The 14,337-nt window shown below is 38.6% G+C and overlaps 1 protein-coding gene across 2 annotated transcripts in view; it reads left to right on the top strand.

The window, feature by feature from the left end:
* The window catches only part of LOC122562666 (sarcoplasmic/endoplasmic reticulum calcium ATPase 2), a 93,175-nt gene that overhangs the window by 60,603 nt on the left and 18,235 nt on the right, over positions 1-14,337 (top strand). For both annotated transcript variants that reach the window (XR_006315385.1, XM_043715703.1), the window contains exons 9-14: positions 931-1,019; positions 4,464-4,566; positions 5,375-5,506; positions 5,601-5,726; positions 6,455-6,673; positions 12,121-12,456. Coding sequence is in view for 1 of the 2 variants with exons in the window: in XM_043715703.1 (XP_043571638.1) it covers positions 931-1,019; positions 4,464-4,566; positions 5,375-5,506; positions 5,601-5,726; positions 6,455-6,673; positions 12,121-12,456 (1,005 nt within the window). In the remaining variant the exon portion in view is untranslated. The remainder of the gene's footprint in view (positions 1-930; positions 1,020-4,463; positions 4,567-5,374; positions 5,507-5,600; positions 5,727-6,454; positions 6,674-12,120; positions 12,457-14,337) is intronic.

Raw genomic sequence — 14,337 nt, 5'->3', positions numbered from 1 at the left:
TGTCCCAGTCTGCACTTCTTATTAATATTATAGTCCCTTTGTCCTTCAATTGACATTGCAAGTGGGAATTTATGCAACATCCTCTGGAGAGTGCAACTCGAATGGCAAAATGCCAATGAATCAAATCGATGATGAAATGTATTTTAAATGTTTATCAAAATTAATTATCTGTTTTATGATTAGAATTTTTACATTAGAAATAGATTTAGTTGGCTTTTACTTAGACTGTGGTGTGTCTGCATCATTTTGTTTGGGTTTATTAATGTGTGCTTGCATTAAAAATGTAGCATCTTGCCAAGTTATTTGGTGGTAATTAACCTGAAACATTTTTTAAAAAGTTATTCTTTAGCACAAACTTAATCTCAAGTCACTAACTACAGACAGATCTTGAAACTGTTGAAAGAGTTTAAATTAGTTTATTTGTCCTTTGTGTCATCTTCAGCTTGTAGGATATGTGCAAGATTTATGTGAGCTGTCATACGGTCAAAATTGGCTGCTAAAGTAACCTGATTGTTTGTCTCATGGACTAAAAATGGACTCCTGAGGGAGTACGATTTCTCTACTCCAGCTTGGTGTAAAGAATCTTTTGACCTAGACAGTAAGATTCTCACTGCTTTCTCTGATCTCATGAGGCACTTCCATAGACTAAAATCTTTGCATGTATTAGATTATCTAGGGCTTCATGTACATGTATCTCAATTCTTTAAAACTATTTCCAGAAAAAAGACTTGTGCATGCAGCAAGAGAGCTAAATGCTGATCCAATGTTCTTTAACAATCAGTAAAATCTTGTTCTGTAAAAGGAGCTTTGTGTCAGGTAATGCGTTTTGTCATCATTGAGGAATAAATCTTTCTAGTCATTTTGATTTGATCAACAGTTGATATGCTATTCTTCATTTAAACTGTCCATTGCTTTGTGTCATTTTCCTAGATGTTCATTGTTGACAAAGTTGAAGGTGAACAGTGTTTTCTGAATGAGTTTTCAGTAAGTGGCTCCACCTATAGTCCTGAGGGACAAGTGTAAGTACACGTACTCATTCATTTTCAAACTTATTTTTTCAACCTGGAACTTGAACATGTTCAGCTCATTTTAAAAGTATGGGCCAGTTGTCTGTGCACTGTAATCTACCCTAGGTTTTGAAGTGTGTGAATGCATTTAGTATACACCAATTTTCCAAGAAAATGCTTCCACTATAATCAAATTAGATTTTTGTTCCTACATGCCATGGATAATAAAACCAAAAAATAACACTTTTTAGACTATATTGATGTTGGGCACTTGGGAAAATTGATCACAATTGCACAATGCAATTACCATTAATCTAGTGCCTCTTTCTGCAGGGGAGGGTGAAGAGAAGGAAATGAAAACAATTTTTGCTCTTTTTCTTTCCCAAGAGGATGTAGTGGGTGAACCTGATAACGAATAACAGCGTGCAATGCTAATGCAAATAGAGACTTAAACAGGGATGCAACATCTCCAGTAGTGAACTGTCCATCAGAAGGTAATAGAAATGGCAGGATTAGGACATGACCACATATATTTGTATGGTTACAAAGATCTGTGACCTAGTTTTTTTTTGTGTCCTACCTCGTTTTTGACGATAGAATTCAAAAACTCTTTTTCAGGCTTTATAAATGAAACATGTTCAATACCTACACTCAAATTCAAAATGTGGCGAGTGTAATATGGATAAATTCCTCCTATATCCATTGGACCTTGGTTAAAATCTGATTTCAACAATGTTCAAATAGTAATCAAACTATTTTTTTCAATATTGTATACTTATTTGGGTAAACAAATACCTAGATCCCAAGTTTGTGTGCCCTTTTTGAAATCTAGCACTCCCTTATGATGTTTGGCCCTAATCCAACAAGATAACTAATTTTGATAGATAACCTTTATTTAATCAAAGTATTTGGATTTGCCTCTAGACTTCTGTCATTTGTCAGAGAATGACTTAATCTTGAAGCTAATCATATTAAAGGCAATAACTTTGGATATTTGGGGTGGGAACAAATTATAAATAAATGAAGTTGTCAAATATTATTCAGAAGATGCTGTTACTCAAGGCCTACCTTCCCAACCTTTTTACACCAGAATCTTGTCCCTTAAAACTTTGTTTGAGATTTTTGCAGGCCTATTTGATTATTTATTGGGAAATGTTCAAGAATAAACCAACAACTTTGTACTAAGGTTGTGTGAGAAGATTTTTGTCAGGTAATAATTTAGAAATTTCTAAGCAGAAGAAGCTGGTCATGAAATGAAGGTGCTGTTAATTCCACACTGCTAGTGTCACATGAAACCCTAACCCCCAAAAAAGTTGAAATATATAAAAGCAGTAACTTACATTAATATATTTTGCATGGTTCAGAAATCCCAAAGCAAAACAATGAGTTACTTGCAGTTTAGCCATTAAGCTTCTGCTGACTAGGAATAAACAACTTTATAAGTCCTACAAACATCACAGATAATGGCAAGAAAATAATTTTGAAATTATAATGTTAGTTTGGCGATAACTAAACTAAAACATCAGAAGATCACCCTTTTTGCGAAAGGGGTATGCTGTGATTATTTTGCACCCACTGAAGGGGCCAGTATCTTGCTATAATGTTGCATCTGAAGGAAGCCTGTCTGCAGCATTCTCTCCATCATGCAATGAAATGTTAATCTAATCTTGTGCTTAAGTCTCTGGAACAGGGCTTGAATCCACAGCCTTATGACTGAGAGGTATGAAACCTATGGCTGTTAATATATATGCAGAAAAAGGAAATTGAGAGTAATTTGTGCTTTGTACCTGAAAGAGTATCCCAACCTACTACATGTAAAATTTTATTACCATTTGTATGTAAGGGAACAATGAAGAAGAGCTCAGGTAAATTTCCCTTCCTGAACCTCTTCCAGACTTGATGCTAACTGAATCATACAACACAGAAACAAGCCCTTGGCTGCCATGTCTTTGCTGACCAACAAAACTAAAATATACTAATCTTTTACCTGCACTTGTTTCATAGCCTGCAATACCCTGGTATTTTAAGTACTAATCCAAATGCTGCTTAAATGTTGTGAGAGTGCCTGCCTCTGCCACCCTCACAGGCAGTGCATTCCATATTTCCACCACCCTCTGGGTGAAACTTTTTGTCCTATCACCCTAAACCACATTACACATTTGCCATTTGGTCTGAGACATGTCTGCTATTGCAAATAAATTCTCATGATATACACGGTCAATGCCTCTTATATTTTTGTATGCCTCGATCAAATTCCGTCAGTCTCCACTGCTCCAGGGAAAACAAACCCAGCCTATCCAGTCTTGCTTCGTGACTGGGACTTTCATCCCAGGCAACATCCTGATGAATCTCCTCTGCACCCTTCCCAATGCTATCATGTCCTTCCTAATTGTGCAGTTCTGGTTGCCACATTTAGTATTCAGTCTGTGGCCTAACCAATGTTTTATAATGTCATTCACACTTTTACATGAAACAATGTCTTTGTCTTTGTTTTTATTATCTCTATTGTATTTGTTCTTTCTAAATTAATTAACTATTTAAAACTTACGTAACTGAATTTCCTGTTTCTGTAATTTTGAATAAATACAGTAAAAGTTAATTTTCAGGAATGAAAACCTAAATATTAGCAAAATGTTCAATCTGCTCTCTTAGAATACAGTTGGAATGAAATAATTCTGGTCACGTGAACTTTAGTTACCAATGCAAGTAAAATTCTTTACCAAGCACACCAAGAGCATTTTTTCGTTATTAATGAGGGAAACAGCTAAGCAGGAATCTGCATTGCTTTAATGGCTTGTTTTAGTTTTTAAATGCTGTCACACATTGAGTAGTATGGTGATCAATATAATGCTGACTTTGGAAAAATAAGTTTCTTTGAAAAATATTAATGTTTTTATCTTTCAAATGAAAGTGCCAGGTTTTTTTTAATTTCTGACTTACATTTGTGTAAATGTGTGCCTGTATTTAAACCCTTGCCTTTAAATAGCGTCAGAATGGTGCTAATGGGGCAACAAAACCACAGCAACTCGGTCACATTGTTGCCAAAAGTGTCTGATATTGCACCAAGTGATCTTGGATAACTGGGGCATATTTTGCATTTCATTATCTGGAATGGGTGTGACTTCTAAAACTTCAGCAGCACTGCAGTGTAAGTGCCTGTACAGGCAATGCTGTTATTTAGTTCCTGTCTTGAGTTGAAATTGAGCAATGGAGCACATCAGTTGGATCTTACACACTGCAACTGTAAAAGGATCCCCCAGGATGAATAATTGTTTGCAAATCTCAAATGCTTTTAATTTGGATGTGGTGGTTTCCAAAATAAAAATTCAAATTTGCAAAACCTGAATCTGGTTTGAGGCTGTTGCCACTAACACTGCTGTGGCTGCATACAGTTCACTAATTCAGTAGAATAGTCTGGCCTGGAAATCCTAGTTAAATTTAACTTTTGTTTTACAGAGAATTGGATAACAAAGTAGTGAAATGTTCTGACTATGATGGCCTTGTTGAACTGGCAACTATCTGTGCACTTTGCAATGATTCTTCTTTGGATTATAATGAGGTATGAATCTAACATTGAATTACACATTTAACTTCCCATGACTGTACATGTGAGTAGAGGTCATTTCAGCACTGAAAGACTGAAGTTTCATAAAGAGTAAAATGGAATTGGGAGAGAGACCGTATGCAAGAAGTAGATGGGTTATGGATGATATGGTACAAAGGAAGACAGTAGTGATGGTAATGGACACAACAGGACATATTAGTGTTGATATCTATCATCTAATGGGGGGTATTACACTGGGTCAGATTCTGTTTTAAGGGGAGAAGGAAAGTTGAGGATTTTTTTGTCCTGAAGTTGCAGAAAACTTGTTTGTTTGTTTAAGTCTCAAGTTATTGTCATGCCTAGCTGACTAGTCTGGTAGCATATTGGGTAATTGCTACTTGATTGGTCTATCTGTCATGATTTATAGATTTCATCATCTTTGTCTATATTTAAATCTTAAGGTTGCTTTTGAAATAAAGAATAAAATACTGGTGATGGGGAATATGAAGGTTTCCACCCTTAAAGTCTGGCAAAACTTAAAACCCTCTTTGCAGTCAATACTTGAATATTTCATTGTGAGATTGAAATGTAACTCCCTGGTATTTAAAACTGAACACTAAATCTCTCAAGTTAAAACATTTCCCTGCCAGATTGAAACAATAGTAATTGTTCTACATTATAGTTCAAAATCTAATATTTCTTTCCCCAAATCAAAATTACTGTAACCGTGGAAGAGGACTCTAGTTGTCATGTTTAGTAATGTCAGAAATTATTTACTGTGGTTTTACTATCAATGCTAATTCATTTTGCCTATAATTTTCAGACCAAAGGAGCGTTTGAGAAGGTTGGAGAAGCAACAGAGACTGCCCTTTGTTGCTTGGCTGAAAAAATGAATGTGTTTGATACAGATGTGAAAAATCTATCTAAGATTGAGCGTGCCAATGCCTGCTGCACTGTAAGTTTTTTTTAACTTGTAAGCAGTTTGCTTTTACTGACAGGAAAAAGTTAAATAGAAAATTTAGCTTAAAATATATTTTCTGTTTCTCTAGGTCATCAAACAACTAATGAAGAAAGAGTTCACTCTGGAGTTCTCCAGAGACAGGAAATCGATGTCTGTGTACTGTTCCCCTAACAAACCCACTCGTTCATCTATTGGCAACAAGATGTTTGTTAAGGTAAAATATTAGTACATTTTACTATATGCCCCTCAGATACTGTTGATCGTTTTGTAGATTAGATTTTTTAGATTACATTACAGTGTGGAAACAGGCCCTTCGGCCCAACAAGTCCACACCGACCCGCCGAAGCGCAACCACCCATACCCCTACATTTACTCCTTACCTAACACTACGGGCAATTTAGCATGGCCAATTCACCTGACCTGCACATCTTTGGATTGTGGGAGGAATCTGGAGCACCCGGAGGAAACCCACGCAGACACTGGGAGAACGTGCAAACTCCACACAGTCAGTCGCCTGAGGTGGGAATTGAACCCGGGTCTCTAGCGCTGTGAGGCAGCAGTGCTAACCACTGTGCCACCGTGCCGCCCACCAATGTAGTTTGACATTTCAGTAAATGTTTTATATTTTGACAGATAAATTGGCCACCATATTTACAAGTAGTGCCATGCTGAAGCCTTGTACCATCCCAGTGATGGTTTTGAGCAAACTTGTCGGAGTCTGTTTTGGGCTCATGACCATTACCTACTAATAATCATTTAATTCTGTCAGTTCAAAGTTAATGTTGCATTGAGCACGTCAAATCCTTGCTCTGAAATGGTTAGCAGAAGCAAATCTGTTATCAGAGAGCAAGCTGTCAAAGTATCAGAGAATGGTAGGACCCAAGGGGTCCTATGTTGTACTAAGAATACAGTAACTGTTCTGCTTTTTTCCCCCCCCAACAGGGTGCCCCTGAGGGAGTGATTGATAGATGCTCATATGTTCGCATTGGAGCCAGTAAAGTGCCCCTCTCGGTGTCGGTCAAAGAGAAGATTTTGTCTGTTGTCAAAGAATGGGGTACTGGGAGGGACACACTTCGTTGCTTGGCACTGGCTACTCTTGATAATCCAGTCAGAAAAGAAGACATGAACTTGGAAGAGTCATCAAATTTCATTAATTATGAAGTTAGTATTGGCATCAGAAAGGACTTTAATGTGTGGCTGTAAACTTTGCGCTGGTAACTACAACTAAAAAGTAAATATTGTCCATTATGTTTAATGAAATGACAATTAATCATATCCAAGTTGCACATAGGAGAGAGCTATCATACAGTAAAGTCTCTCATCCATTCTTTTCAAGCATTCATTACTGTCTCTTCCAAACCTTCCTGAAAGAATTCCAACACCTTTATTTACAAATGCATTATACAATCTTTTGTAAATGATATTGTGCTATTTGTATCTTGTCAAAGAATCTACTGAGCTTTGATAATTAAATGGAACAGTTGGCGAGCCAGTGAGAGTCGATTGTCAGTGGTTATGGATTTGTACAGTTCTAGTATTTTATTATTCATGCATGAGATGTGGACATCACAAGCTGGCCCAGTATTTATTGTCCATCTCCAGTTGCTTTTAAATAACTTGCACCGTGAACCACTGCAGTCAATGTGCTTTCGGTACAATACTGTTAGGGAGGAAATTCCTAGATTTTGACCCAGCAAATCTAAAGGAACAGTGATATATTACCAAGTCAGAATGTTGAGTGGCTTGCAAGTAGTGGTTTTCCCAAATATCTGTAGCTTGTCCTTTGAGATGGTAGTGGGCATGGATTTGTAAGATGCTACCTAAAGATTTTTGAGTATCTGCCATGCATACTGCTACTATGGAGTATCGGTGGTGGAGGGAGTGGATGCTTGTGGATGTGGTGCCAACCAAGAGGCCTGCTTTGTCCTGGAAGGTGTCAAGCTTCCTAAGTTTTTTGTTGGAGCAAATGGGGTGTTCCATTACACTGCTGACTTGTGCCTTGTAGATAGATGGTCGGCAGGCTTTGGGAAATCAGAAGGTGATGATTTCCTGCAGTATTCCAAACCTTTGACCTGCACTTGCAGTTGCTATATCTCTATGGCTAGTCCTGTTCAATTTCTCAACAATGGCAACCCCTAGGATGTTGATAAGGACTCAGTAATGGTAACACAATCGAATTTCAAGGAACAATGGTTAAATTCTCTTGCTGGAGGTAGTTTTTGCCTGGTGTATGTAGCATGGATGTTACTATATATAGATTACAAGATATGATTTGGAGATGTAATGAACAGCTGTCCTATTTGCATTAAGTTGCTACCAAGTGTTTTTTGCTAAATGTCAACTTTAGCCTGGATACTGGTCTTTGAAACCACACTGGAAAAGTGCACAGCTCTTTAGTTTTCCTCTGCTTCATTCAATAATTGCGAAGTCCTGAAACATGATGCTTGCAGAAGACACATCCTCACAATTCTCCTCTATATTAGATATCCCAGCTGCATAACAGAAGGATCAAACCTTTAGGAGGCAGTGATCACAATATGTTTGAATTTACTCTTTAATTTGAGAGGGAGAAGATGGAATCAGAGGTAAGGCTATTATAACTGAATAAAGGCAACTACAGAGGTATGAGTGAGGAGCTGGATAGAATTTGACTGGGAGAGGAGTCTAGCAGAAAAGAAGTGGAATAACAATGGTAGGAATAATTCAGAAGACACGGCAGAGATTCACTTCTGAGGAAAAAGAAGCATAGTACAGGGAGGCTGAGGCAACCATGGCTGACTAGGGAAGTCAAGGATAGCATAAAAGCAAAAGACAAAGCATATAACGTGGTGAAGAGCAGTGGGAAACCAGAGGAATGGGGAGGTTACAGAGGGCAACAGAAAAATATAAGGAGGGAGAAGATTAAATAGAGGGTAAACTAGAGCAGTAATATAGAGCAAGTCTGTAAGAATTTTTTTAGATAAAGGGCAAAAGTGGACATCTGGGCCTCTGGAAAATCTCACTGGAGAGAATGAATGCGGAAGAAGGAAATGGCTAAGTAATTGAATTATTACTTAGCGTTAGTCTTCACAGTGGAAGACATAGTAATATCCCAAAAATTGGAGAGTGAGGGGGCAGAGCTAAGTATGGTGGCCACTACCAAGAAGAAGGTGCTAGGAAAGCTGAATGGCCTAAAGGTGGATAAATAAACTGGACCAGATGGACTACATCACAATTGTAAGAGAGATAGTTGAAGAGATAGTGGAGGCATTAATAGTGATCTTTCAGGAATCACTAGAGTCAGGGAGCATTATAGAGGACTGGAAAATTACGAATGTGACGGTACTGTTTAAAAAGGGAGTAGGGCAAAAAACAAAATGACAGACTGATTAGCCTAACCTCTGTCATGGGTAAGATCTGGAATCCATTGTGAAGGATAAGATTTGAATACTTGGAAATGTATGGTAAAATAGGGCAAAGTCAGCATGGTTTCCTCAAGGAGAGGTCATGCCTAACAAATCTGCTAGAATGCTTTAAGGGAAGTATCGAGCAGGTTATACTCAGCAGAGCCAATGGATATTATCTACCTGAACTTCAAGAAGGCCTTTGACAAGGTGCCACACAGGAGGCTACTGAGTAACATAAGGGCCCATGGTATCCGAGGCAAGCTGCTAGCATGGATAGAAGCTTGGCTGTCTAGCAGAGTGGGGATAAAATGTGGGGATGGCAGTGAGTGACCAGTGGTGTTCCACATGGCTGTGTTGGGACCACAGCTTTTCACTTCATACAATTAATGATCTAGATGAAGGAACCAGTGGCATTCTGGCTATATTTGTAGATGATACAAAGTTAGGTAGAGGGACAGGTAGTATTGAAGAGGCCAGGGAGGCTGCAGAAAGATTTTGATAAGCTATGAGAGTGGGCAAAAAATGTGGCATGTGGAGTACAATAAATCTTATCTTTCACAATGGATTCCAGGATCTTACCCATGACAGAGGTTAGGCTAATCAGTCTGTAATTTTCTGTCTTTTGCTTTACTCCCTTTTTAAACAGGATCGTCACGTTAGTAATTTTCCAGTCCTCTAGGACCCTCCCAGGAAGTTGAGATCATGCACTTTGGTAGGAAGACTAGAAGCATGGACTATTTTCTAAATGGGGAAAAAATTCAGAAGTTTGAAGTGCAAAGAGACTTGGGAGTTCTAGTCCAGGATTCTCTCAAGGTAAACTTGCAGGTTGAGTCAGTGGTTAGGAAGGCAATTGCAATGATGGCATTTATTTTGAGGACTTGAATATAAAAGATAGGATATACTTTTGAGGCGGCACGGTAGCACAGTGGTTAGCACTGCTGCCTCTCAGCGCCAGAGATCCGGGTTCATTTCCCGCCTCAGGCGACTGACTGACTGTGGAGTTTGCACACACTCCCCGTGTCTGCGTGGGTTTCCTCCGGGTGCTCCGGTTTCCTCCCACAGTCCAAAGATGTGCAGGTTAGGTGAATTGGCCATACTAAACTGCCTGTAGTGTTAGGTAAGGGGTAAATGTAGGGGTAGGGGTATGGGTGGGTTGCGCTTCGGCGGGTCGGTGTGGACTTGTTGGGCCGAAGGGCCTGTTTCCACACTGTAAGTAATCTAATCTAATCTAAACTGTCTGGTCAGACCAGATTTAGAATATTGTACGCAGTTTTGGGCCCCATATCTCAGGAAGGATGTACTGGTCATCGAGCACGTACTGAGGAGGTTCATGAGAATGGTCCTAGGAATGAAAAGCTTAACATGAGGGTATGGTTGAGGACTCTAGGTTTCTACTCAGTGGAGGTTAGAAGGATGAGGGGGGAATCTAATTGAAACCTACAGAATACTGAATGGCTTGGGAAGAGTAGATGTTGGGAAGATGATTCTATTGGTAGGAGAGACCAGGACCTGAGGGCATAGCCTTGGAGTGAAGGCAACAGAAATAAGGAGGAAATGGTGAATCTATGGAATACTTTGCCACAAGGAGGCCAAGTCATCAAGTATATTCAAGACAGAGATAAATAGGCCCTTGGAAATGAAGGGTTACAGAGTAAGTGGGAGAATTGGGTTGAAACTTATCATGAGTGAATGGCAGACAATACTGTATGGGCTGAATGGTCTAATTTCTGCTCCTATGTCTTATGGATCCTTTGTCCCCCTGTGAGGGTTTTAGTACCAAACTTTGATGGATTTGTAGCAAAAGGGAATTGATGTGTGAGGAAAGGACTCTAGATGTCTGAAGAGGACATTTGACTTTGCAGTTGATAGGTCCTTGGGATTTGGGTGTTTAGAATATCCAGGTGGTATGTGACAAACTATTTTAAAATTAGTCATCTATTACTTTGGAAAAATTTTGAATTTATAGCTTTGAGATTCAGATGACTTCATAGAGATGTGCCAGGTGATAGATAATTGGAACTGGGTATGCCTTTTCAAGCTAACAGATCTGTAATTCAGGATGCTGCCGTTGATTGATTGAATTGGTCATTAAACTCCCATCATCTGGGGTTAGGATTCTTCTCATTTGGCTCCAGAAAACAGCAAGCAATAAGTTCAAACATTGTCTGAATTGTTTGATCTATTTTACAATAACACAAGCAAGAACCCTTTTCAAACTAGTTTGTGGTTGAATATACTCACCCCAACTTGCACTCTTCATATGTCCACCATCATCCCCCTCAAACATGCTTCACTTTGCCATTGTGATGTTAGTTTTTAAGTAGTCTCTGCATCTACACAATTATTGGAATGTTAGTAGTGCCATGGTCTGGTAAACTGTCTGGCTTTGTTTACTTTGATTACAGGATTACTGCTCGCATTGGGTGTACCAAACCCACCTGTCCTCGAGACCAAATGGGATCTTGGTTAATGGGTGTAATCCTATTGGTGTAGAGTGTGTAGTCCATATTGAAAAACTAGGATCTCTACTTATGTTTTCTTCCCTTGGTTTGAGTGTGGTATTGAGTTGAATTCATTTCAAAGATGTCAGAGGTATTTGAGGAAAATGCCAAGTGATATGTCATAGTTTACTGCATGAAAATTGTATCTGCTAGTCACACTAAAATTATTCCAGCGAGACATATTAACTTTGCTGTTTTTTCCATTTTAAAAATGATTCGTCGAACTGATTTCACACATTTAACTTGTGTCTAATAGGCTCATTAGCCACTAATAAATGGATGGAGTTGACTTAATGAGATTACTCCGCATCAATTGTAGAATGATCGCAGCACACAAGCACACTTGGTCTGTTATGTTTGTGATCACTCTGCAAGAGTTACTCGGTCCCCCACTCACCCAAATTTTGACCATCAGAGTTTTTTTTTACTTTTTTCTTGGTCTGTATTATGTTAACTGATCTTAGCAAATACAGTTATCGAAGTAGGGAAAGTAAATATTGGCCTGTACCTGCTAAGGGAAAATTAATCCAGGGCTCCCAGTACTTACAACTGCAATTGAAACAAATGGTCAGACTCATCAGACCATATTCTTACTGCCAGTACATTCTGGTGTATAAGATTTAACGCATATTTACGAAAATTTTGCCTTTTGTTGAACATCATGCGACTGCTAATAAAGCAGAATGTTTTGGGGAAATGACAATGCTGTCATCCTTTCCAGGTTGGCCTGACATTTGTTGGCTGCGTTGGTATGCTTGATCCACCACGATCAGAGGTAGCTGCTTCAATCAAGATGTGCAAACATGCTGGTATTCGTGTAATCATGATCACTGGTGATAACAAGGGCACCGCTGTAGCCATTTGCCGTCGTATTGGTATCTTTTCAGAACGGGAAGATGTCACTAAAAAAGCTTTTACTGGCCGTGAGTTTGATGAACTTCCCCCAGCAGAACAACGTGACGCTTGTTTGACTGCCCGCTGCTTTGCTCGTGTTGAACCATCTCACAAGTCTAAGATTGTGGAATTCTTGCAAGCTTTTGATGAAATCACAGCTATGGTAGGAACACTAGTTTTTGAAGTCTTTTTTTCTCCAATTATTCTTGTCTTGAGTAATTATGATTTGTACTTTTTATAAACCACTTTGTGGCTCAGTTATTTCTGAAATTGGCTAACGTTAGCTTAAATAGAAAGCTGCTTAAAGGAAGCTGATTTGAAAAGCAAAAGATTTATTACAAACTAGTTTCCTGGACCTTTCGCAACTGATGTTTTTCACATTAAACTGCATGTTCTTGACATTTTACCATACAAACAAATAGCTGTTCCTCCGAGTCTTAATTATGCCTTGCTGGATATTTACGTGAAAACTGTGTCCCTTTGAACACATAAGCAGCCTTTCATCAAGAATATGTATGTTGTATACTTGTTTAATGTATAAGGTGTGATTGCTGCTTCAGATTCACAAGCAAAGTTATGTGAAATCATCAGTTTGTGGGCTTCCTGATTTTTCAGCTAGTTTTTCAGTGACTTCACTGAAGATCCTCCATCAATTATGTTGAGCATATCACGGGTGCCAAAGTTGACCTAGGTGGCATGGGACGAGGGAGAGAAATTTGGTTAAACTTCCCACTCACTATCATTAAGCAGTGGTTCCTTCTGAAAGTTACCATTTTAACATTTAAAGATCGAGCTCAATTCTGAAGCCAACTTATTAAAATAACAACCAATCCAGATTTAACTCTCCAAACAAAAAAAAACTTTTTCAGGGTGTGTATTCACATGGGTGCCTAGCCACCTTTTGAGGCATTGTCCCAATAAGGGCTGAACATTCTCAGGTGAATGTTAGTATACAGTAACTTAGGTGGGGGAGTTTTTAGGACCTCTTCACAGCATTTCCCTTATAGGAAAGTAGCAATATGAAACACAATGTTAAAGCGTATCAATTATCTCCTATTCCAGGATTACTTGTGCAGCACAAATGACTACTTTGGAAACTTTTTTTCAATTTTTTAAAACGCTTTTGTCATTGGAGGGTTGTATTAGTTGTAAATGTTGCAACCAGATGGTTAGATTGTGATTAAAATATCATGTTACTGATAAAAAGCTGCCACCAAAATGAATGTACATGAAACTTTGTAGTTACTGAGCAAAATATTGTACCAAATGCTGAAGGTTGTAACACATCGCTGCACTGGCTTTCTAGAACATGAATTTGGGACAGTGTTTGCAAATAACTCCTTGGATGACGAACTATGAAAGGGGAGAGAATGCTTGAGCACAAGTTTGACATATTCACTTCTGCACTTGTCTTTTCCTCATTTGTTTGAAAGTTTTAATTAAAATGAAGAATCCAATGCCCATACTTTCTGGTTTGTTGAATGAGTACACCTCCCTGTGATTGGCAATTTACCCTGCTTGAAAACATATTGGTGCGAGAAGCATAGCAATCCTTTTGATTTCCTGTCAAGTAGAAATCAGCTCCACAAAGATCAGTCTGTTTGTGGGCACCTTCCTTTATGATTGATGGAGAGTGCCATCCCTTCACCACTAAAATCTGGGCCATTATAGAGTGTTCTTTGTAGTGTGTTTCTAGTTTGGAATATCCTCGTCCTATTGTTTAGGTATATCAGGTATTAATTCAATGCATTGAAAACAAAACATGCTGGAGATCGCAGTGGGCCAGGCAGCATCCATGGAGAAAAAGCAAGCTAACACTGAGTCTAGATGAGTCATTTAGACTGAACATTAGCTTGCTTTCTCTCCATGGATGCTGTCTGACCCCTGATCTTCAGCATTTGTTTTGTTTTCCGTACAGATTCCAGCATCTGCAATAATTTGTTCCTACATTAATGCAGTTTGAATCCTTTTTAAATGTTGGTATTCTAGATTTATTTTTAATTCTATCCCCTTCTTGGTCAAATTACTAGTTTGCTTACCAACT

This window comes from Chiloscyllium plagiosum, chromosome 25 (assembly GCF_004010195.1).
Source record: "Chiloscyllium plagiosum isolate BGI_BamShark_2017 chromosome 25, ASM401019v2, whole genome shotgun sequence".
In the NCBI taxonomy this organism is placed as follows: domain Eukaryota; kingdom Metazoa; phylum Chordata; class Chondrichthyes; order Orectolobiformes; family Hemiscylliidae; genus Chiloscyllium; species Chiloscyllium plagiosum.
This window is presented reverse-complemented; position numbering and strand designations above follow the sequence as displayed.